Source organism: Pituophis catenifer, unplaced genomic scaffold (genome assembly GCF_029215685.1).
Source record: "Pituophis catenifer annectens isolate HBS135680 unplaced genomic scaffold, rPitCat1.0.hap2 SCAF_1, whole genome shotgun sequence".
Taxonomy (NCBI): Eukaryota; Metazoa; Chordata; class Lepidosauria; order Squamata; family Colubridae; genus Pituophis; species Pituophis catenifer.
The window spans coordinates 141,618,960-141,645,492 of NW_027256881.1; the positions used below are offsets into that span (position 1 = coordinate 141,618,960).

The 26,533-nt window shown below is 40.9% G+C and overlaps 1 protein-coding gene across 1 annotated transcript in view; it reads right to left on the minus strand.

The window, feature by feature from the left end:
• LDAH (lipid droplet associated hydrolase) overlaps positions 1-26,533 on the minus strand; it is a 110,757-nt gene that overhangs the window by 13,027 nt on the left and 71,197 nt on the right. The window contains exon 5 of the mRNA XM_070955767.1: positions 18,435-18,660. Within this exon, the coding sequence (XP_070811868.1) occupies positions 18,435-18,660 (226 nt within the window). The remainder of the gene's footprint in view (positions 1-18,434; positions 18,661-26,533) is intronic.

Below are 26,533 nucleotides of genomic sequence, written 5' to 3' on the forward strand. Positions count from 1 at the left end.
ACAAAACGATGCAGGACTAAACAAAAGATGAACTGTGCTTTGAAACAATAATCTGCAACAGTCTTAATGCCATTGGGCTTTGTTTAATTAACTCCCTCCATCTCAAGGAACATTTGGAGAAGGATCGTTGGTCTTACCTGATACGTTCCTTCTCGTTGAGTGGAGACAGCAGCCAGCGTGGGTAGTGCCCATCCAATCAGCTTGAAGGACTGAGCCTGCCAATTATTCTTAGTCCCGCCTCTGTTGCCGGGCAGCCCAGCTTTGGCGAAGACTGGAAGACAGACTCGGTGTGTGGGACAAGGAAGAAACCAAAGACAGAAAAATAGAAAAATGCCAAGTCCAGCTTGAAGAAGAAAAAGGGGAGGGTCTGGCTGCTGTCTCCACTCAACGAGAAGGAACGTATCAGGTAAGACCAACGATCCTTCTCCATTGAGAGTGGAGACAGCAGCCAGCGTGGGACATACCCAAGTTCACTGTCCCGATGTCGGGTGGGAGTCACGCTGGACCGCATTGTCCTCTCCGGCAACAACCCTTTGGAGGACCCGACGACCAAACGAGGCTTCAGCTGATGCAAACTGGTCGAGTTTGTAGTGTCGGATGAAAGGACTGGGAGAAGTCCACGTGGCCGCCCTACAAATTTCCAGCAAGGAAGCCTGGGTGGCCCAAGCCGCCGTCGTAGCCGCGCTGCGGGTGGAGTGAGCTGTCAAGCCTGAAGGGCGCGGAAGGGATCTAACATCATAGGCTGTGGCAATCGTCTGGCGAATCCAACGACCGATGGTTGAAGAAGAGACCTTACTGCCTTGAGAGGTAGGTAAAAAGGAGACAAAGAGAGATTCCGAACGACGGAAGGGAGCCGTCCTCTTCAGGTAGATTCGCAGTGCCCGCCGGACATCAAGGGAATGCCAACGACGTTCCCGAGGATGAGAGGGCCGGGGGCAGAAATTTGGCAGGACCAGTTCCTGGGCTCAGTGGAAAACAGAGTTGACCTTCGGCACGAATGTCGGGTCCAAACGGAGTACCACTCGGTCTGCGTGGAAAACACATAGGTCCGAACGAGTAGACAAGGCGGCGAGCTCAGATATGCGGCGAGCCGAAGTGATGGCCACCAAGAAGGCAACCTTGCAGGTGAGAAGTCTGAGGCTGGTAGTCCGAAGTGGTTCGTACGGGGAAGACGTAAGAGACTGCAAGACCAGAGGAAGATCCCAGGTCGGGTAGCGATGCAGAACAGGAGGACACAAGTTCTTTGCTCCCCGAAGAAACCGACGGATCAAAGGGTGTTGAGCCAGAGATGACAAGGAACCGCAGGTAAGTACCGAAGATAAGGCTGCAATGTGTCGGCGGAGAGTGTTAGGAGAGAGACCCTGGGAGAGACCCTTCTGCAAAAACATTAGAATATGTATAATAGACGGTTGTAGAGGCAAGACACCGGCCTGAGTACACCAGTTGCAGAAACTCCGCCAAGTGGCAGAGTAAATGCGTTCCGTAGAAGGCCGTCGGGAGGATAGCAAGGTATGCACAACATCTGCCGGGACTTGAACCTCCCTCAAAGTGCACCGCTCAACCTCCAAGCGGTTAGATTGAGCCAGGCCGGATCTGGGTGCTTCAGGGCGCCCTGCGAGAGAATATTGTCCAAGAGAGGAATGCGCCACGATGGGGTCACCGATAGGGACACGAGGTCCGCAAACCAGGGTCTCCGAGGCCAATGAGGTGCCACAAGGATCACTTCCGCTCGCTCGGATAGAATCTTGCGGATGACTCTGGGGAGGAGGGCCGTCGGGGGAATGCGTACAGAAGGCCCGACGGCCAAGGAGTTCGAAGAGCGTCGACGCCTGCCGCTCGAGGATGTGGATATCGTGAGAAGAACAGTGGAAGTTGAGAGTTCTCGTGCGTCGCGAACAGGTCGATCACTGGACGGCCGAAGCGAAGAGACAGTTCCTGGAAAAGGAGTGGGAGAAGACGCCATTCCGCGTTGTCTATCCGCCGACGACTCAACCAGTCCGCTTGAACATTCTGTACCCCGGAGATGTGTTCTGCCCGAAGGGAACACAGGTAGCGTTCTGACCAGACGCCCAACGCGACAGCCAGGGTTAGAAGAGACTTCGACCTGGTGCCCCCCAGTTTGTTCAAATGAGCCTTTGCGGCGACGTTGTCCGTGAGGACGAGGACGTGGGTCCCGGAGACCAGATGGCGGAAGGACTTTAGAGCTAGGTACACGGCCTTCAGCTCCAGCCAATTGATGGGGTGTCGAGCTTCCGAGGGTGTCCAAGTCCCTTGAGCCAGTTGACCTTGACAATGGGCTCCCCAGCCCAGGAGACTGGCATCTGAAGTCACCACCACCCTCGAGGGCTCGAGGAAGAAGCAACCCGCCGAGAGAGCGGGGGAGCGCCACCACCGGAGGGATCTTCGTACCGCAGGAGGAAGAGGGATCGGCTTCGATGAAGTGCCTCTGCCAGCCTTCTGCAAAGGCAAGAGAAACCATTGGAGTTCCCTGGCGTGAAGTTGAGCCCAGGGAACAATAGCTATTGCGGATATCATCTTACCTAAGAGTTGAGACAAGACATAGGGGGAAACCACCCGACTCCCCTCAACTCGGGAAACCAACTGCCTCAGACTAGCCTGTCTATCGGGAGAAAGAAAAACTTTGCCCTGATGAGTGTCAATCAGAGCACCCAGGTGCACTAATCTAGTAGAGGGAAAGAGATGGCTCTTCTCCAAATTAACAGAGAAGCCGTGAGCCGCTAGCGTCTCCACCGTCAGACGAATATCTAAGGCAGCCTGTTGCATAGAAGGAGACAACAGCAGAATATCATCTAAATAACACAGGAGGCGGACTGAATGGAGACGGAGCTGAGCCGCCAAGGCCGCCAGCACCTTTGTAAAGGTGCGGGGGGCAGAAGAAAGGCCAAATGGGAGAGCCCTATATTGGTAGTGTGCTCCGTTATAGCAAAACCTCAAAAAACGTCTATGGGATGGTAGGATAGGGATATGAAGGTAGGCCTCAGTTAGGTCAATGGAAGAGAGGAGATCGCCCCTCCGAACGCCGTCCAGAATAGACTTTAATGATTGCATTTTAAATTTTCGATACACAACGTATCTATTCAAACGTTTAAGGTCCAGAATAGGACGCCACCCCCCCGAAGATTTAGGGACCAGAAACACCCTTGAATAGAATCCCGAACCCTCCTGACCGGGAGGCACAGGTTGGATAGCCCTGATAGACAGGAGATGCTGAACCGATGAGTCCATAAGGGACCTCCTAGAGGGATTACGAGAAATCGGACAGCAAACAAAGGAATGAGGAGGGGGGGCAACAAATTCAATGGCCAACCCAGATTTCAAGGTGGCGTGGACCCACTTATCCGAGGTGGATACTTCCCAGACAGCGGCAAAAAGACCCAATCTACCGCCGATGGGAGGATCCAAAGGGCAATCAGCGACGGCGACGGGCGAAACGACCTCCTCCCCCTCGAAAGGGCCGTTTGAAGTTAAAGGGACGCCCTCTGAAAGACCTATCGGAAGACCCCCGTTGCCTGCTGAAAGACCCATCTCTCCTAAATGAGGGAAAGGGAGAAGAAGAGGAGGACCCCCCATCCGCACCTCTAGAGTAAGAACGAGAAGGGTAAGGAGAGAAACGGGGCGCTCCTCTCCGGAAAACAGCTGCTAACACCTTCTTTTTGTCCCTGGTTTCTGTGAGGAAGGGTTCTAAAGCGTCCCCGAAAAGCTTCGTGCCCTTAAAGGGAACCGAAGCCAATCGCCACTTGTGCCTTGCATCAGCCTGCCAGTGACGGAGATACAACAGACGACGAGCCGTGACAGCCGAAGCCAACGATTTTGCGGAGAACCTGGCAGCATTCAGAGTAGAGTCGGCTGAAAATTGAACGGCAGCCACAATTTTATTCAGGTCCTGTCTGATACGAGTATCTCCGGGGGCCAGCTTTTCTTGCAACTGACGTAACCAAAGCAACGTTGTCCGATTGAAGAAGGATGCCGTAGTAGTTGCTTTAATCGCCCAGGAGGAACTTTGAAAGGCCTTTTGAAGAACTTGATCAGATCTGCGTTCCTCAGGGCGGAAACCTTCGTCCGGCTCGCCCGGAACATTGGAGTTAGGAAGAAGAGCTGCAACTGGGGCATCCACCGAAGGAATCTGAAGAAGAGTCTCAAGATCCGAGGATACTTGGAAGTTTCTTTTGTCATTAGACGAAGGTAGGGGAGCAGATGCCGGGGATTCCCACTGTCGTTTCACTACGTCCAGAAAGAGGGGAGGAGTAGGAACGGATGTTATAGGCCTAGCTGGTTCTGCGAACATCGGGTCCAAAGCTCCAGAGGAAGACTGAGGAGGTACCGGATCAGCGTTTGGAGAGGACAAACGGGCCGTATTAACAGCCTTGAAGAGCAATGATTTAAACAAGGTCTGAGGAAAGAGACCCGTGAAAGCAGGCTGATCCGGAGGAAGGTTCTCATCCTCCGACAGGTCAGAATCAGGATCTCCTTCGTCGATGAAGGCTGAAGGATGACTGTAATGGGAGGAAGTAGGAGAAGCGGAGCGAACTGAATGTGAACATCCTTCGTCACTACGGCCCGCTGAAAAGGGAGAAGGCTCTCTTACTGATCCCTGTCGACTGGAAAGGCCTGAACGGGCAGCTAAGGACTTTTGAACCGCCGCCTCAATCATCTGTTGTAGCTGATCTGCAGGAACTAATGGGTCTAAAGAGCGGGCATGAACAGGATCAGATGAATGAACCACCTGTACTGTTGCTGGATCAGGGGGCGGTTGCTGAGGAACTGAACCAGGGCCCCACAAATTTTCCTCAGAAATAGTCACTGGACAGTCTTGCAGAGACAGCTGGTCAGGAGTAGGCGAATGGGGTACGGTGACTGGAGGAGGGCTAGAAGGAGCAGGAGGCTGAGGAGAGGAGGAAGGCAGTTGGGCACATGCCTTGTCACATAATCTGGTCAAAACTTTGTCTCTACGTTTTTCTACTTTGGAAGAAGAGGATGACAAGTCACGAGTGGAAGACTTGTGATGGGAACGTGATACTTGAGAGGTCCTGGAATGAGACCTGGAATCTTCCATAGTAGATTGCTGGGTAACAGACGTGGAGTCTGATTGGCCAACCATTCCTGCACTGGCCTTCCGGCCGTGCTTAGACTTTGAAAGGGCTTTAGGCATAGCTCACAACAAGGTTGTAAGAACCGCCTCCCCCACGCACCAGACTGTGTATTAACAATCCGATTCTGAACAGATAACCGGGAGCGAAAGGAACTCCACAGGAGAAAAGGCCTCGTGTAAACTGTTTCTTAATATTACAAACCAAAGGCTCAACAGATTAAATTGGGAGCGTAACAACTCCACGAACTGGAGAGTTGGTGGAGGGAGGGAGGCCGTTTAAAAAGTTAAATAATGGGAGGCAATAGTTAAACAAGCAATCAGGCAAATTAAGGCCACAGTCCTGTGACCGTTGTAATTAAGAACACGGTTGGGGGCGTAAAGCTCCACTAATTCTCAATGGTGGCCAGCGCCTAAAACAAGAAATCTCTGCTACAGGGAGGGAGGGGGGGCGTGAAGCTCCACCAGGCGCAATTTGAAAAACCTCCGGATTAGGGCCACTGAAAAACAGAAGGGGGAGGGGGGGCGCGAAGCTCCTCAGCTGCAAGGATGCAGCGAACAATCCGCTTGGTCTGTTTAAAGAGGCCACGAGGTAATTAGTGAAGGCTGCAGATACATTCAATGAGGCAGAAGTGGGGGCGCGAGGCTCCACAGAAGAATCCAGCAGCCCTCCACACTTTGCACTTAATTTAACGGCCCGTTAAGTAGCGATCCGGCAGGGATTGAGAGAGGGAGGATCGCAGGCAGCTAATTAGCGCTCTCCCCCAACGGCGGGAAATTCCTGTAGCTCAAAATGGCGGGCGCCGCTGTTAGAACGCCCGCCGAAACTGCCGTTGAGTGAAGGGCGTGAGAATCGCAACCGGGGGAATGTCCCTCGAAGATCAATGCCCAAAAAGCCCTTCCTGGCAGAAAATAAGGGCAAGGAACCCCCCACGCCCCTGGCAGAGCCAGGGGAGATCGAAATAAACGAAGGTCTATTTCTTTACTCACAACTCCTAAACTCGATGTCAGGACGGTCCAAGTCAGCCAGAAAAAAGCAGTCAAAGTCCAAATCGAATTACCAAAACACAGTCAAACAGTCCAAGTCAAAAAGCACGAAAAAATCCAACACGAAAGAGAGAAAAAAGAGACTTTTAGCCAGAGAGAATATCCCACACACCAGCCAGCGCTGAAGGACTGAGCCAAAAGCTGGGCTGCCCGGCAACAGAGGCGGGACTAAGAATAATTGGCAGGCTCAGTCCTTCAAGCTGATTGGATGGGCACTACCCACGCTGGCTGCTGTCTCCACTCTCAATGGAGAATATCAAGGAGCAGTAAAATGCTTCATATTTTACTTTCTTTAACGTGCCTCTACAATAAGGGATGGAACCTCTGACTATTAAGACATCACTGAACTACAGGTCACTTCATTGCTCGCTATTGGAAGTCCTGGTGGGAGTTGTAGCTTAACAAGATATGGTGGACATATGTTCTCTAGTCCCGCTTAGAAGCAAATGCATTAATGGAATGGTTTTTCTCTCTTTCTTCAACTCACATTATTGTTCAAAAGGCAAACAAAGCATCTATTATATGTCAATTCATTTCCTCAAGGATTGCAACCTACGAAAGAAAAGTTAAAGTTTGCCAACAGATATTTTTCTGTATGCATACATTGGTGCAAACATTTCCTTTCCTCTGGGAAAATGGTATAAACCTCATTCCATCTGCAGCAAGATTCATCCATCAGTTTAATCTATAATCCGAACCAGCTTGCACAGCCCACTGTTATCTTGGATACAGCGAGTACAAGTTATCCCTGGAAGCTCTTAAGTTTTTGTTTTATTACTGCAAACTCCAAATGCCAACTGGTTGATGGCTTTAGTAAAACACATATATGTTAGCATATAAATTTCACTTAAAAACTTGCATTAGAAGTCGAATGGTCGTAATATGCTTGCGGCCATGTACACTGAAAGTTAGAAAACTCTTGAGTTAACTAAAAACAAATAAACAAATATTGTCAAACTAATTTAGGAATATAGGAAAGCCCAGCGTAACAGCCTTAACCAGTTTAATATAAAGATGGATATAAACTCTGAATTAGGGAATTAAAAATAAAGTATGCTTAACACCACTTTCCATATTAACTGTTGCTCCACACAAAGCACCACAATGTTGAAGGCAGAACTGTAAATGAAGAAAAAAACAAAAAAACAAGCCATAGCCAATTGTTAAATAAGCAACTGTAACTTCCTGTGACAAAAAAAAATGTTATTTATTTCTTTAGACAATTTAATATGATCACATGGCAATGTGAAGAACATAAATGATTAAAAACCAAACAATAATAGAACAATCAGATAATAATAATCCATACAACCAAGGTCCAGGATCAAGAAAAACAACCCAGTTTGCGAAAATTCCAACAAGAAGAGATTATAATAATGTTAGGCCACAAGAACAGAATAATCAGTAATCTGAAGTATGTATGTACTGTATGTATATGTCTGTGTGTGCGTGCGTGTGTGCATGTGTGCACACATACATACAGAGAGAGTATGACTTTGTGTGTTAGCTCTGTAAAAAAATAATTACGTACAGCTAAGCATCTTCTCCAACTAAGTGGATTACAAAGGTAGCACTATCTAGTTTCTTTTCTAATTCAACTCAGAGACATGCAGTTTGTATCTTAATTATCAAAATGTTCTGAAAAACCCTGGGATTCTACAAGAACTTTTTGAAAGGCTATGGTTAATCTATGAGGCCAAAGCAGATGAATAGGGAAAATATATCTTTGTATCATTGTTCTGTCCAGATGATTTTTGTTAAGTTATTGTAAACCACTTGTTATGATGTGGAAGAACAGATAAAAGTGGTGGATTCAATAAAAGCAAATTAAATTATGGTAGTCATATAACTGAGTTTCCCAGGAGAAAAATGTCCCGGCTACCCTGAGGAAAGTATGATGTATGCTGCAATGAAAAGAAAAAAAAAAGCAGACTTCTCAAAACTGAAGGCAAAAGGAAAAAAATGCCCTTCTCTTACCCTTTTCTGCCTTTTTCTGAAGTGGTGGAAGATATAAAAGCTAGAAGCAGGAAGAGGGTAGAGTCAGTTGGGTAACATTTAACAAATATTCAGGTGAATTAGCTTCAGATAAATTAACATGAGGAACTAAAGTATAGCTCACATCACTAGAAACTAGAACAGCAGGTAGCTTCAATAAGGATACATAATTCGGCTAATACAGCATGAGATTGCTTGAACAGAAGTTGGTCGGTCTTAACTACCTCATGACACAACTATACTTTCAACGTATGGTTTGGCTGAATTTGAAACAAATGGATTATTTGCTTTCTAGGCAACTTTCTTTTTCTTGTGGCAAGCTGTTGCTCGAGTGGTATCATTGGGTCTGTACAGGGTAGTACATAAACAGCTCTGCTTTGAAGCGACAGATGGAAGAAATTGAACGTGGAAACTCTTTATAACACTGAAGAGAGGGGGAAACTGTATGCTTAAATCTTTCTGCATTCAGAAAACTAGTACGCGGGAAGGCTAGAATCCTTTCTGTCAACCTTGTTTTCCCCCAATAGGGCTTTCTCATACCTCTACCTCTAAAAGATGCCATGGGAAACAATGAATATTTGTTGATTATCTCACCACCAGGTTGCTAGCTTTTCAAAGCAGTAATAATGCTACAGTCTCAATGGATAGGTCAGATTATGTAATGGTCTGTGGGAATGATGTTGGGAGAGAGGAGGAAGAGCAGTCCAGACCACCATCACACAAAGGTATCTCAGTCCACAGGATTGTGAGAAGCATCTCAGAAGGTACCATCCAAGTCCTTTGGCCTTTTAAGAGTTTATTGCTTATCAAAGACGGTCAGTGCCTTATTGTATCTTGATGACTTAAGACAAGATGGGGATTCCTTTCTTTTTCACTGCTTTCCTACTAAATAGTAGGACATTTTAACTTACTTTTATTACAGCAAAAACAGCAATGATGGTAAATTGGGTCTTATTGAAACATTTCTTTCTCTGGTGCTTCAGCATTCTGAATAAGCTGTTATAACACCGATTTGTAGGGTGACTCTTAAAGCTAATTTGGGTGAATAAATTCTAACATCCTTCCTGAAGTGGTCATTAGGAAGAGAGCTCACTCTTGGAGTGATTGATCCAAGGTATGGGCCAGTCCATTGATGTTATGAACAAGTAGGTATCCAGTAAGTCTTTAAAATGCAGAAAAGGAAGGACAAATTAATGCATGCTTCTTTCAGGATTAACATTTTGTTGGTGAGTCATTCTATCATTCCTTAGATTTACTACTGAGGAGCTCAGGAGCAGAACTTTGAAAACAGAAGCCTATTAATTCAAGCTTAATTTGTTGATTACAGAGGTGTTAAACTATGAAAAGGATAACTTTTACAATATTATAGTCATTGTGGCAAAGAAATGATTTGATGACACATCAGTGGTCCAATACTCAAATACTCTAATACTACTCTAATACTACTCTTCCCCAATCAACAGCTTCATTGCTAGATGTGGGCAGATGTAGTAGATCCTACCTACTGCAACTTGTTTGGCAGTATGTTTTTTAAAAAGTCAATTTATTTTCAGTATCTTCTTCTCACCTCTCTTTCCTTTCCATCTCTTAATGTACCCTGCGTGAGTCACTCCAAGTGAGCTCTCCTACAAATGACCACCTCAGGAAGGATGTTAAGAAACTCCCAAACTATGCTTCGTGTTTTTTGGAAGTTATGAGCAGTTTCACTATCAAAGCATTCAGGTTTCATGAGTAATATTTATGATGGAAATAAAACTGACAGCTTTTAATTTGTTTTTTGTTTTTTTAAAAAACACATAATTATGGAAGCCAAACTGCTTTCCTTTTCTCACTCAGAGCATCTGTGGACAAATCAAAGTTCTTACGAGCAATAAAGCAACTTGTTAAATTCCTACCCACCCACCTTTTCTTTCATTCATTTGGAAAGAAGGTAAGTTATAAATGAGGGTCACTCTGACAAATGACTAGGCCTGTCAACATAATAAATCCTTTAAAAGCCATTTGTTTCTTTTCACTAAATTAGCATGAGCATCCCATCCTTAAATAGGGGAAACTTCAGCTCATTTTCAAAAAGAGGAACAAAGCAGATATAGAGTACAAACCACAATTAAGGACTGCTTTAGGAAGGTAAGTCCTCAGACAACATTAAGCAAACATTTTAGTCAGGCATCACACAGGAAAACAAACAGTAGCAGAGGAAATGTGAAAGTCATTATTCCTTGGTCTACCTTCCTGGAAAGCAGGTGATAAAATATGTTTCCAGGGCTAAGGAAATGTTCTTTGAAAATATGTATTATGGAATATAATTTCTTGCCTCAATTACAAATGGGCATTTAACATCTTTGCATGGGCCTAACCACGGAGACTCTACCAAGAGAGGGTAACTTTGTTTTCATTTAGGCAATCTAACGTATAGACCCTGGAAAAAGCCTTGGAGAAGATGACTATGATTGCTTATATATTTTCTCTCTAAGTTTAGGTGTGGCTTGGAAGAAAGATAAATAAGACTGTGCTGCAGTATTTTAAAACTGCGCATATTAACAACAGGATATTTACATGGAAAACAGACAGTATGACAAAATAACATAGATATTTCTGTACCTCCTTCTTTGACCTATAGAAAAGGTCCTTCTTTGACCTCCTAGTTTGACCTAGAGAAGCACTGAGTTGGAATAGCATCTGCCAAGCAAACTCAAGAAATAGGTTAGAAACCTTGAAGTACAGGTTCAACACTATTAAGCCCAATTAATCAGCGATGGTCTGCCCTGAACCAGGTCAATCGAAATACAATTTGGCCTAGCATGATGGGCAAATGTGCATTAAAATATGCAGTGAAGATGTGGTAAGGCAGTTGAATGAGTGGCTATAAATGCAGGAAGTTATAATTTTGATCATATAACTGTGGGTGCATTGCAATGGCTGTAACTTCAAGGTTCAGTTGTAACTAGCGCTTGTTCAGTGCCACCGTAACTTGGAATGGTCATTGAACGAGGACTACCAGTAATCTCTTGTATTATTTTGCTTGCAATGAGATGCAGCCTGTAATTGGATTTAAAACCATGAACCTGGAATGGATCTTATAAAGCACTTGTAATTCAGGAAGAGATAAGGAAATGAAAATGTCACTAATCTGTGATTCTTAATATAGAATCATCAGAGTAGATCTGATAGAAATCAGCAGAAGGAATTTCAAATTAGAAAAATTGAGTTAAGGATCAGGTTATTTGCATTTCATAATATGGAATGTTTAATTAACTCTGGCTCCATGGTCCAGTTTCTCTCTGTGATGTTCTAATGTCTCCAAAATTATTTATCAATGCTTTCATAAAAATAAGTTTCTGTGATATGCAGAAAATTAACAGAAAGTTAAGATGATGCATGAGAGATCTGTACATAAATCCCACAGAGGAATATATTGGATTATGACTAATTCTAACAGAAAAATCACTGGACAATTTTGCAGAGAGTTGAATTAATATGTGTACGAAAGAACAGATAGATTTCAAATTGTAAATTAAAAAAAAAATTTATTATCAATTTAACTAATCAATAATGGTAGCAATAATAATGCCACTGAATTATTATTCTTTTTACTTTATCTTTAAAAATATGATCAGAAATAGTATGTCAACTTAAAAATAGTAAGTTAATTGATTAATTAAATATTGCTTGGGTGCTCACTCCGGCTAAAACTAGAACTAGATATATTTTACACCCAGAATTGTTTCATTCTACCCAGCATCTGAAATAAAATAATTCCAATTCATATCATTCAAACAGTATCTACATAAGATTGATGAATCACTCATTCAACTGCCTTACCACATCTTCACTGCATATTTTAATGCACATTTGCCCATCATGCTAGGCCAAATTGTATTTGGATTGACCTGGTTCAGGGCAGACCATCGCTGATTAATTGGGCTTAATAGTGTTGAACTTGTACTTCAAGGTTTCTAACTTATTTCTCGAGTTTGCTTGGCAGATGCTATTCCAACTCAGTGCTTCTATAGGTCAAACTAGAAGAGAGGAATAGCTTTAATTTATGTACTGCAAATAAAGTAATAATTTATGTACATATAAACGAAAAGGGTTTCCCCCCTCTTCTCCAACTTTTTAATGATTGTGATGACTTCTACATATTTCTTCTTTCTATTTCATATATAATTTTCAATCTTTATGGTCATTTTTTTAATACTCAGTTTTCTATACCTAGTTAACTCACTTGTGCTCAGCCATGGAAAGCTTTTGTGAAAAATACAGTTGTGGCATTTATCATTCAATCTTTTCAGAAATCTTTTCATCCAGAGGACTTAAAATACCACATGTATATGGGTAGTCTTTGCTTAGCAATCTCAGTTGGGGCCAGCAATTCCATCACTAAGTGATGTGGTTACTAAGTGAAACATCACATGACCACAACAGGCTTATGACATCACTTCTGCTATAGTCATTAAGTAAATCATCATGGGTAGTTAAGTGAGACATCACGTGGCAGTGACTTGCAATTTTACTGCCAATTTCTCCACTGATTCTGCTCGTCAGAAGCCGTAGAGAAGTGTTCAAATGACAATCATGTGACCGTGGAGTGCTGCCATGCATGGTTGTACAGTTACTTTCTCAATGCTGCCATAACTTTGAAGGGTTGTTAAACAGGGCTGTTGGCCTAACTGGGATCTGTACTGTTACACAATTCAACACAGTTATTGCATCTCCTTCCATTCTTCTAATATTAAGCATAATTTAGCTCAAAGCTATGTAACTACATCATGGAGAAAAATCTATCCAGGTGATCGCCAAGAATCAACAATGACATGAGGACACATTATCAATCCAAAAATATAATTACAAGTCCTGACTCCTGTCTAAATAGAGGACACTTATTTATTTAATTTCGATAGCCATTCATTTGAAGTGGTTCTGGGAGGCTAACAACTGTAAAATTAAATTAAAAATAATTACAATATAGTACAACAATAAATATGTAAGGCAGCTGAGGAAAAACCCCATCATTGACACCCCATCATGTCAATATCGGCAGGAAATGGGACTCTTCACACACTCGGGGTCCCAAGTCTAGGCACAAAGCTTACCCTGGTGCCAGAAACAACTTTCTATGTGCAGTTTGCCTGCTCCATCCACGCATTCCATATAATGAATGAAAGGAATTTGATCAACTTTTGTATAACTTCTTTGAAAGCATGACAAACATGTAGGTTGCATTCAAGCTTTCTAACCTCTCTAGTTCACTGAAACATTGATTCTCAGGCTCACTCATGGAAGTGAAAAGGGCAGGAGGGGAGGGGAGGGGAGGAGAGGAAAGGAGAAAGAAAAGAAAAATATAAAGGTCTTAGTTTCTCCTTCCTGCTCATTATCCACTTATTCAGCCCCCTGACTGCCAACTATTAAATATGGTTTGTATCCAATTATGCTCATTTTGATATAAAGTGGGAAGAATATAGTTTTCCATTTCATTTTTATTAACAATTTCAAATGCTGTTTTCCCAAGATAAGGACTCCCCCCGCCCCCATCTCTTCCATCACTGCCAAATATTATAAAATAAACCATCTTTAGTACTCTTCTGGTCAGTAAACAGATTTTTTAAAAAAACAAAAACCCAAGGAAATTCCTCCAGAGAAGCAACAGATTTAAGATTGCAAGGAAGGACTGCATGTAAGGAGGGGGTTTGGGGGGTTTACTGGCCTTATCTGTATCTTTGCTGTCATCCAGACGTTAACCTTTGACCCAGAAGCCTGCCTCTCTCAAAAAGGCTTGCAGTGTTTGCCCATTATGTAATGTCTGTACTTTTGTGGAAATTTTACAGAAACAAACGGAGGAAGTTTGCCAGTCAAGCTAGTGTATAATAAATCCTGTGCGTTATAGATACAGACCTGTCTGCCCTCACCTTAAATCAGCTACTTACATACTCAATGGAAAATATTTTTCAGGCAGTAAGTTGTTAAAAGTAAAGGGGAAAAAAAAGTTCCCCGCTCCCCCCAAAAAACCCATATTGCATTCATAATATAAGCTATAAAGAAAGCGTATTTCACTCCCTCCCCCTTTTTTTGGGCAACCCTTCATTTGCTAGCAGTTTAATATGCTTAATACATGGAGGAAGATGATTTCTGTTTGGGAGGGGGTTAAGCATCTTTATTTTTCAAAAGGGGGAAACCTTTGAGGAATAATAAAATGTAACAAAGTGGATGAACGTGTAAAACTATTCTGAGGTAGCCATTTCGTCTTCTTATATTTCTTTTTCATTTGTCTAACTAGCACTTTGTGAGGACCTTAAGGATTGTGCTGTTACTTTTAAGAACAGTGTATGTCAGGGGTGTCAAACTTGATTTCATTGAGGGCTGCATCAGGGTTGTGTTTGACTTCAGGGGCCAGGGTGGGCTTGGTCAACTAGACGTCTTTCATGACGGGGCGCCTCTGGTGGCTCGAGCGCTCTGCCAGCAAAAACGGGCTCCCAAACTCCATTTTCAGCTGCGACGGCCTCCTGCAACCCTCTGTCAGTGAAAACAGAGCTCCATTTTCGCTGGCAGAGGCACTGTGGGCCGGTCCTTCGCTGTTTACAGGGCCAGATCTAAGCACCCCTGTGTAAAATAACACTTTACACTGTTATACAAGCTGTATACTCACTACTTTACATTGTATCCAAGTGTCATTTCTTCAGTGTTGTCATATTAGAAGATATACTTAAATATTTACAAAATGTGAGGGGGTGTACTCACTTCTCTGACATACTGTATATCTAGTTTCAACAAATGCACATGTGCATGCAGACACACATATACAACCACATATATATAATTTCTTATTTCAATGTATACCTATTTTTATACCCATAAGGCTCTCAAAATAATTAAACATATAAAGCTAAAAGAAAAAGGGTTAAAATAGTCTTAGCTTATTTCCTGAAAGCAGAGAAGCAGCTAAACATGACTTCTGAGAGGGTATGCCCAATTATTTGAGAGCAAGGTAGCAGAATCCCTATTTTAATATCCCCAATCTATTGTAATATCAGTGCTGATTTCTACATATTGCACATATAGTGTAATAGGTCAGTGGCCCCCCAATCTTTTGAGCACCAGGGACCAGTTCTACGGAGAAAGGTTTTTCTATGGATTGGAGGGGCTGTGGTTTCACAGGCTGCCTGCATCCTCCAGATGGGGCTTCACTTGTTTGCGCAGCCCAGTTTCTGGCATGCCGCAGATTGGTGCTGGTCCATAGACCGGGGGTTGGGGACCTCAGTAATAGGGCAACATTAGAGAACAGTATCTGCCCAATAGGTTTTGAAAATGCAATATTTGAATAAAGAATATGACTAGGCAAAAAAAAAAAATCCTAAGAAAATTCTAATAAGTTATGTTGTTATTGAGACAGCTTACTTATTTAGTATTTAGCTGATTTATTTATTAATATTTAGTCCTCTATTCATAAGTCCACACAAGACCATTTTAAGGTCTTTTAGCTAAACACTGAATGGTATATTGTTGACCACCATGCTTTCTTTCTTGATTGCTGAAACTTCCTATGTACTTTGAAGCTTATGTTTTATTCTGCTGAAATTCTCCCATTAACAACAACATAACCAAGACTTTGCTTGAGGCCACACTCCTTCTAAATGGTGTTTTACTTTTTGAGTTTGATGGAAGGCGGGCTAGGCTCTTAGTCTTGTTATAATTAGATTTTCTAAATCTCATTTCCTTTTTAGAGGAGAGAAAACATATTGTTGTGAGTAAGGTCCGGACGTGGTAATGAGTCCCTGGCAGGTTAGTTTGTGCTAGGAAACACATCATTTTAAAGGAAACGTTTACCTTCTCTTCTCATCATGGATTTTATTGCAATTACAGCAATGAGACAGAAACTAATGCCAAAGGTAACACATACACACACATACACTTTTAATGAGTTAGTTAACACAAACCTCCTGGAGAGGAGGAATAAATTCATTTGCTGAACATTTCTGAATTATACCTAATGGGTTATTGAAGGGCAAATGGATATAATGTTTGTTCCAATTTTATTTCACTGCACACTCACAGATTGGTAAAGCCAAGTTAAAATAGCCACGATTGCTGACCAAGATATAGTCAGTTACTGTTAATCTAAAGCAGATGGTACAGGACATGCCACTTCCTAGATTACTTACCTATACAGGAAGCCTAGGAGTTTGTTACTATATACAACCCCTTTACTCTCACAGTCTTAATGTTTGTGGGCATTTCCTTTCAACTCAGCCAACCACAATGATTCATTTCCAAGGAAGGCGACTCATTGAAATCAACGAATATTTAATTTTATTTAAAGGCTGCTAGTAAAGTGCAGCCAAATAAAACCAGTCATTCCCAAAAGGGTTTAATTACATAAAAAAATGGGAAGTTGCCAGAGGACCAAATCCCCAAGAGCTCATTCTCTGATCATTGCATGATCAATGTTTTCTGTGCTTCCTTCCAGACAGGAGTCTGGCAATGGCCCATTTAGCTGTGAAAAAACAAACATGACAGACCCACCATGCTAAGTTTCAAAATTATAATCCTTACAAAACTGATACCATATTGTCCAAAGGAATGAGGTATGGAATGCAAGATGGAAAGCCTCCCACTCTTTCACCTATAAAGATGACATGGGACAAACCTGTTTGCCTCCATTATGTTGCCAATATTTCTCGTCCATGGTTTTATCCATGCAGACCTTGCTGCTCAGAATCTCAATTCTGTAGTTGACTAAACTGATACATACAATTAGATATATCGTTCACTAAAATGTTGGGGATTTCTATCTGGCTAAAGAACCTATTTGTAATGAATTCTTTGAAGAATTCTTCAGAAAGCACTGAGATGAATAGCAAAATAACAGAGCTGGAAGTGACCTTGGAGATCTTCTAGTCCAGCTCCCTGTTCAAGCAGGAGACACTTTACCAATCTGGACAAATGGCTGTCCAATCACTTCTTTAAAACTTCCAGTGATAGATCACCTACAATTTTTGGAGATAAGTCGTTCCAGTAATTAATTGTTTTCATTGACAGGAAACTTCTCCCTAGTTCTAGGTTAGAACTCTCCTTGTTAAATTTCCATTTGTCAAAGATGCAAAACAGTCGTAGTTGCATCATACAATCGATGGGAATGGGATTTCCCATTTTTTTCTGGTCTTTTCTTTTGAAGGAGATGGTTACAGTTAAGCATTATTTTAAGGCTTACCACTCAATTATCATATCTTTCCACTTCAAAATAGTGGGAACAGCACCAAATATTTTCAGGAAGTGCACCTCTGAAATATAGCAGAGGAAGGATTGGCTCTAAAATTATAAAAAAGGGGCAAAAAGGTTTAAGATTTTAAAACAGAATGGGACAACAAGCACTATTAAGGAAACATGGAATACATCTAAAAAAAACTGTGTTTGGAGATGTTTGTTTGTTTTTGTAAATGTTCTGAGTTGCACTTCTGATTAATTTCCTGTTGATGATGGAAGGCCCCGATTCAGAAGATATTTTTAATCAGCAGAATTGAGAAAGAGATGCTTTTCGGCAATGCCATTCTACTTTTTTCTAAACCTAGCCATTACTCCCTCTTAACTTGTCCTATAAGGACAAGGGAGCCTTGGCAACACACACACACACACACACACACACACACACACTCCCTCTTTCCCCAAAAATAAGACATCCCCTCATAATAAGCCCAATCGGGCTTTTGAGCTCATGGCAATAAGGCCAAGTGCTTTTGTTTGTTGGGGAGAAAAGGCATTTTTACTTTGGCTTATGCCATATTGCTAGAAACCCAAGAGCCAAATTTACCATTACCACTCAAACCAGGGGTGAAATCCAGCAGGTTCTGACAGGTTCTGAAAACCAGTAGCAGAAATTTTGAGCAGTTCGGAGAACCGGTAGCAGAAATTTTGAGTAGTTCGGAGAACCGGCAAATACCACCTCTGGCTGGCCCCAGAGTGGGGTGGGAATGGAGATTTTGCAATATCCTTCCCCCAGGAGTGGGGAGGGAATGGGGATTTTGCAGTATCCTTCCCCTGGAGTGGGGTGGGAAAGGAGATTTTGCAGTATCCTTCCCCTGCCACACCCACCAAGCCACACCATACCCACCAAGCCATACCATGCCCACCAAGCTACGCCCACAGAACCGGTAGTAAAAAAAATTGGATTTCACCACTGACTCAAACCTTTTAAAATATTTTCCCCAAATTGTTACTGAATACATTAATTTTTTTTTTTAATGATAGAATAATTTAGAAGAAAGAGCAAGCCTCATGTGCTGGTCCTACTCACCAATACAATCCATGTTAAGCATGTCCACCACTGTCGTTACTGCAGTTTCATCATTCAGTGCAAAGGGGACCAAGAAGCTTTTGACTCTTTCTGGTAAAAGGGTGAACAAATATATAGGTATGTATAAAATATAACGGAGATGACAGAACAGGGGAGTCAGGAGCTTGCCATGTGGGGATTGTGCCATGCGTTCTATCGTAGGGAAGAGCAGGATGCTGCGGAGAATCTGAAAAGGCAGAAAAATAAAAAAGACTTGAACATGGTATGGGAGAGAAAACTTTACATGCAATACACAATATGGACAACTGGAGTAGTTCTCCCTTTTCTACCCAGCATAATTCCGCTAAAATTAGCTGATATGTACAGTATGAATCCTATGACCTCTATCCTTAGAACTCTATCCTTAATTGGGAGAAAACGCCACTGAATTCAGTAGGATTTTTATCTTAGTAGAAGTGGACAAAGCTAATCAACCTCTGGCTCCTCACTGGCTGGTAACAAAGGATGTAATTTTGAATATGCTCCACTCTTAAGATTCAATGGATCAATTTTTTTTTAGATTTTTTGGGTCAAACCATTCTTTAAAAAGGAATTTGCTATCCTATTCTTCAGAGAAAAATGAAATGTGTACACATCATTTCTATTATTAAAATGCAGTACAACCCTATATATACATTCTCCAATGTAATGTCTAATTTTTTTTAAAAAAAAAGCTTTAGTGCAAAAGTCTATTTATGCTATGCCTTCTTTTGCATCAGTACAGGTTATGGTGCAGTCATTCTGACATGCACAAATGTGCAGATATGTCTGTAGAAATAAGGACATGTCTATTCTATTGAACAATTTTTTTCCTGTCTCTGACCTAATAACTCAGATCTCAAATTCTGGTCCTTTAATTGCTCATTTACAGACGAAGCCTGCAAAATGTTTTCTTTTTTTAAAGTAGTATTTTCAATAAGCTTTCCATTAAGGATTTATATCTCAAAATGGGAACATAAGGAAAACGTTGCTAGGATTCCTGCCATTTCCACTGGTAGGCAAAAACTTCCAAATTATTTAGAAGGAAATGAAAAATAGTACCACTTTCATTATTGTTCAACTTTCTGAGAGGCCAACGCTGTGGGAGAATACCTCATCTAATATAATTACTTAAGAGCCAAATTACATAGGTTTCTCTAAAGATGATTGTGCGCAGGATGTTCAACTGATGGCTTGGGTTAGATTTTATGCCTCATAGGTCCACACATTAGTTCATGAAAATTAATCAGCTCTTTTTTTGTTATAGTTATACAATGTTCTAATTATAGACTGGTTTAATCTACGTCTTATATATGCTTTCTCTTGGGATTAAGCGAAAAATTATGGCTGGAATCTAAGGACATGTACCTATGTTCAAATTGTTGTGAAAAGGTAGAAATCAAAATAGGACTCTGGTCTCCAAACATGCCTGCTAAGTATCAGATTGAGAAAGGATGGTCTAGACCAGGGCTGTCAAATTCGCGGACCGCAGGCCGGATGCATCATGTACTGGCCACGCCCATGCCCAGTTTAACGAAGGGAAAAAAAAGTCGTGATATGTCATACGACGCTGTGATGACGCGAGTTTGATGCCCCTGGTCTAGACCATAAATATTGCTATTCATTAAGGAAATGATGTTCAGAATGTTGTTTTCACTTACAAAATCATGGACCTTATCACTCAGTCTATGGTCCCTTAGGAAAAATGTGATTTATGCCAGAAAGTTACCTACAATAATCTAGTTTCCTTCCCCATTCTCCAAGGTGATTTTTCTCCATGTGGATCAGCAATAGGAGACTTTAATGTCAAATGTGAAGAAATCTGCTCCACATTTTCTTGGCTTCAACACTTAGAATATTTCATGATGTGCATGTATCTTTCATCTCAAGAATTTTAAGGCAATTTATGGGACTGATGATGTAAGTTTAAAAAAAAGGAATTCAGACCTTAATGATAGAGGAATAAATGAAATATATTGGAAAAAGCTGGTAAGATTTATATGTACCTAAAGCTACATGAGATATTGTGGTAATAGTGTATATATTCATATCCAAGATATGACTTTTATCAGTGTGAAAATTCATGTCTTTTTGTAAACTAAACCTAATCTCAGGACAGATTTTTTTGGGAGAAATGTTTATAATTTTAAGATATTGCACAGAAAATTATTCTTATTTTGCCTGTCCTCTTAAAGGGAAAGCTGATAGGCAATACCAAGGATAAGTATGTTGAATTATATTTCCAAATTCTAGCATTTTCAAAAAAACCTATAGAATAATATCTGAAGACTTTCTTTTGAGAATCCAGATATTATAGAAATATACTTTGCCTAGCAATAGCAATAGCAATTAGACGTATATACCGCTTCATAGTGCTTTACAGCCCTCTCTAAGTGGTTTACAGAGTCAGCATATTGCCCCCAACAATTTGGGTTGTCATTTTACCCACCTGGGAAGTATGGAAGCAGTGGTGGGTTGCTCCCGGTTCTGTCTGGTCCTTGCGAACCAGTAATAAAAGCGGTGGGAGGCTCCGCCCACCCACCTGGAGGTCATAATTGACAATCTGTGCTCCTGTTGAGAACCGGTAGTAAAGGTAAGTGGAACCAATCCCTGGATGGAAGGCTGAGTCAACCTTGAGCCTGGTGAGATTTGAACTGCCAAATTGCTGGCAGCCAGCAGTCAGCAGTACTAGCTTGCAGTACTGCACTTTAACCACTGTGCACCATGGCCTAAATTTATTTATTTTTCTCATTTTTGAACTGCCCAACTCCCCCAGAGATTTCACAGTGCCTTGAAATATTGCAATAAAGGGCTGATCCTACTTAGCCCAACCCTGTCTGTATCACCAACTAATGCTACATTAGTTTGAGATTCCTATCTGAATATCTGTTAGTGAGAAAAGTTATACTCATTTAGAATATCATTCAACAGGGAATAGGTCAATTTGTACATAATTGGAATCCATCTGAAAATACGGTAAGAAGAATCCTGGAACTATTGTTATTGTGCAATGAGCTGCTTTGAAGACAATCATTCAGGATATATATTACCCTGTCATATATAATAAAAAACTTTTTTTTTTTAACAGAAATCTAAGATTAGGGTCAAAATGGCCTCAGGAGTTTCCAATGATCTAATGAGGAGGATTTTCTGACAGGAATTCAGAATGATGTACCAAAACTCCTGTTCTTTTGAATATTGCTTGAATATTTCCACCAAAGTTAAATGTATAGAGCAAACTGAGCATTTATCTTCCAACAAACTGGACTAGAGGTTGATTGAATGTTTAAACTGAGGTCTTGCAAGAGGAACATATCACTTACTGAGAAGAGTTTATTGTACTTCCTTTATGTTATCATTAATTGACAAATGTGGAGCATTTGGGATTCAGAAATTATAAACGAAGTTAAACTGCAGGATGCACGCATTATTAAATTTAGTATGCTAATAGTTGCCATTGCCTTAAAATTCAGCAAACAAAAGTAAACATTCCCTGAAGATGAATGCCATTTCTGAATTTCCATGCAAGTTTGTTTTAGGCTTTGTGCTCCAACATCTAACTAAACCTGGCTGATCTCAAAAACTAAACAGAGTTGAATCTCATTAATATTTCAGTGGAGACCATCAGGAAGTACCATGGTTGTAGGTCAACTAAACTAGAAATTGGAAAAAGGATACTGAAAGAAAGTGATGACAAATCTCTTCCATGGTGTTGTCAAGAGTACTGCCAGGAACAATATCAATTTGGACAATTGGCAAAGTTTATGGGAAAAAAATGTAAAAATCACACTAGCAACTTCCTATAAGGAAAACCTCTATAAGATGTTCTATAGGTGGCACCTCCCCCCCCACAAGATTAGCATGAATGAATAAGGGGAAATCCTCGATATGCTGGAAGTGTGGAGAGACCGTTGGGAATTACTGCCACATATGGTGGGAATGCCCAAAGGTGCAAAAATTTTGGAATTTACTAAAGAACTGGCTGGAAGAAATTTTGTCAACAAATATAGAAGTCAAACCGGAATTTTTCTTACTGGGAGTTATAGAAAGAAAATATAAGAAAGATACAAATTATTTATTACTGCATATACTCACAGTGGCATGAATAGCCTTTGCTCAAAAATGGAAAGAGAAAGATATTCCAACTGAAGAGGAAATATTACTAAAAATCTTTAACTGCGCAGAAATGTACAGACTTACTTTGGAACTCAAGGATAAAAGCGAAACTAAGTACTACAAAATCTGGGAACAATTTTATGATTGGATAGATAACAAGAGGGTAGCCAAGACAAATGTATAGTGTTAGAACAAAAATATAGATATTATAGATAAATGACAAAGAGCCTTGGTGGCACAGCAGACTAAAGCACTGTTAAATAACACCAGCTGCCTGCAATTATTGCAAGTTCAAATCTCACCAGGCTCAAGGTTGACTCAGCCTTCCATCCTTTCGAGGTAGGTAAAATGAGGACCCGGTTTGTGGGACCAATAAGCTGACTTTGTATAAAAAAGAACACCGCTTTGGGGGGGGGGAAGCCCTACTAAGCAGGTATATACAAAAGTATGAAGGCTATTGCTTAACGCCCTGAATCTCCGGAAAAGGGTGGCATATAAATCGAACCAATAAATAAATAAATAAATAAATAAATAAATAAATAAATAAATAAATAAATAAATAAATAAATGTTTAAGAGATAAATATACAAAAATAAAGGAAAAAGTATTAATATCATGTTATATTATGTTTAAATAATGAACAAAGCTTAAGAACTATATGTTTATATGAGTACTAATATTATTGTAAAGTGACGGAAGAGGTTTGGAACCAGAGATGTCGTATCTAAGTCCAATGTTTTTTTAAATTTTGTATTATTAATAAAAAACTTTATATATATATATATATATATATATATATATATATATATATATATATATATATATATATATATATATATAAAAGAGTACTTCCAGGAAGACTCAAATCAAACTTTATCTTTGCCTGCCCAAGACATGGATTTCAACCACCGCTTTAGAAAGAATGATCCTATTCAAGCACTGTTCTACATCTATTTTGGGAGGGCATTCATCTAACATATATCAAAGACTTTGACAATTTGATCCTTCAGCTTCTTAAATTAATATTTTTTATTATATCAATTATGCTATCAAGGTCCCAAGGACATTTCAAAATTATTTTTCAGGTGTCATTCTTGAGGTTGGCAGGAGGCTTCGAGACATTAATAACCAGTAGATACGTTGATCTAGTCGTTCAGTTTTCAAGAATCTGCTCTTGTGTGTGGGAGTAAAATGTCCGTAGGCCATGCCATATCATAGTTTAGGCAAGACATATTATTTCTTCTATTAGTGTAAAGGAAAAGGAGAATTATATCTGGAGAGCTCTGTAAACCATCCAAGATACACTGTGTTGCTTCTGGGTGAAGGAAAAGGCATTCTATGCCAAAAAAAAAAATAAAATAAAAAAGCCACTACAATCCTCTTTTTTCTTTTAAGATGTCATACAGCTGAAGTAGAGGAATGCAATACTGATAACAGATTATGTGGCAGCTTCATGTCATTATATTAAACCAGTTCACTATCAAACATATAATTGTTTCACTTTTAGAGATCTTGATAACCAACATTCTGGACCATCTTTGTATCAATTTTTTTTTATTTATTATTAATATATCTAAGGAGTTTGGCTACATGCATGAATCAGGACTTTCTATGTGTCCATGGAGGTTCTCAATCATCCAGGTCATGGTTGTCCCGATGTGCTTTTTCCAAAAGGTAACTGGACCTTCTTGGTTTTTTTTCTTTTGAAAACGTTTTGTTTCTCTTCCAAGTTTGATGAGAATCAAAATGTCTTCAAAAAACCACAACAACCAAGAAAGTTCAGTTGCCTTTTGGAAAAAGCACCTTTGGAATAGGACTCCCTACATCTTTATATTTTTGTTAACAATTATTTATTAATTTTCATTTCATTATATATAAAACTCATTACACATGAGCTGGAAACTATAACAACAAAGCATGTACACTGAAACCACAACAATCTATTTTATGGTTGCATAAATACCGTATTTATCGGCGTATAACGCACACTTTTTCATCTTGAAAATAATGTGGAAATCGCATGTGTGCGTTATACGCCGATATGTATTAAAAAATACTGTAAAAAGAACGAATGGCGAGTTTACAGCATCTGAGACACTGTCGGAGATAGCCTGGGGTATGTTGGGGTCTTGGGCAGGGGTGAAATGCTCCCGGTTCGGACCGGCTCGGGCGAGTAGGTAGCGATGGCGGCGGGCAGTTCGGAGAACCGGTAGCAAAAATCCCTGCCCTGCCCCCCATGCCCAGCTGAGCCCCGCGATCATCAGAGGCTTTTTTCCCTTTTAAATGGCTCTGAGCAGCCAAGCTCTGACATCCCAGCTGATTTGCATGCTAATCAGGCAACTCAGGATCAGGATCTCCAGGGCCATGTAAAAGAAAAAAAGTTTCTCCCCCCCCCCCCTCTCCCAGCCTCCGGCTTCCTTACCTTAGTTGCTGATTGCATGACGATCGCAATCCATGCATCAGCAATCAACTGAATATCCCTGGCTGCAATCAAGCTCATCGGTGAGCAGCTCTTTCTGCCTGCCTGCCTTGACTTAGGAATTCTGGGAGTTGAAGTCCACAAGTCTTAAAGTTGCCAAGATTGGAGACCCCTGTTCTGTTGGGTAAGTTTTTTTCCCCTTTGGGAGCTTTACAAAACAGTAGTTTTTACTTCCATGTTACGTTCTTTACCTTTATATGTGCTTAAATATTAATTTAAAAAGTTTTGAACTACCTTTGTTATGCTTCAAAGTTCTTTATTTAAAATTTACTTTTTTTCCTGAAACTTCCCTCTTAAAATTAAGTTGCGTGTTATACGCCAGTGCGCGTTATACGCCGATAAATATGGTAATGTATTTCTAGAGTTCTACCCAGTCTTATATTAGTTGTGTACATAGCTATAGCTGAGTTACTTGCCACATGTAATTCCCCCAAACCATCATTTATATAATTGCTTTCCAGGTCAGAATTATTTTTCATAAGCTCACGAGAAGAGATATGAAAACTATCCAAACAAATTACATTTGATAGTGTGTTGAAGAAGTGAACTGGCCATTTGCGATATCTGCCTGCCTCCATAATTTTATATACCAAGGTATCACACTGACATCTTGCTCAGTTCTACTGCACATTTTTATCAGTTACGCTCTCTCTTAGAAAATTTCCCTATTATATAGGGATAGAACCCCTATATAATAATATTTCCATGTCAGAAGCACCAAAGTGTTTCCATAGGGAAAGGATTTGCTAGTATCATCACTGTTGCCCGGAGGACGCCCAGTTGGAGGCTCGTTTTGTGCCCCCATGAAGTTGTACACCAAAGTTGTATCCATTTAGCTACTCATGGTCACCCACTTTCAAACTGCTGGGTCGGCAGGAGATGGAGTAGTGGCTCTTGAATGCAAACCTGCCCATCGTCAGCCCAGTATTCTAACCTTGTGACCCACTATGCTCCAGAGCTCCCATAATCACAACTATTGGTTTAAAGATACATGTCCTGAAACACAGAGCTGGCAAAACCACTCCTTACATTGTCATAAACTGCAGACAACTTAGACAACTTAGTTTGCTGGGCCACACAATGGCGCTAACAGACTTGCCAGTGGTTGAGGGTCACTTCCATGCCTGAGGAAGAAATTATCTTGGAGCTTGTTTGCTTTTTGAAGAATAACTTGCTCTGAATTATTTGGGGATGTATGCAAAACAGTTAATGTAATCACCCTCAACTAAAAAGAATGCATGACTTGGATTCCATGCTCATTATGTAACTTGAAGTTTCCAATAAACTTCAGGCCCTGATCAGATCAGCCAGCAAAAACAGGAAGCAATCCATTATTTTGATAACTGATCCACTATGATGACCCCTAGAAAGAAAAGCTTCCTCCAACTCCAATTCTTATAGCTGCAGAGCACTGATCCATATTAAAAAAAGTGTGCATGTAAAATTAAGGTAATTTAAAGTCAGATAGCTTTGAGGAAGCAAAATA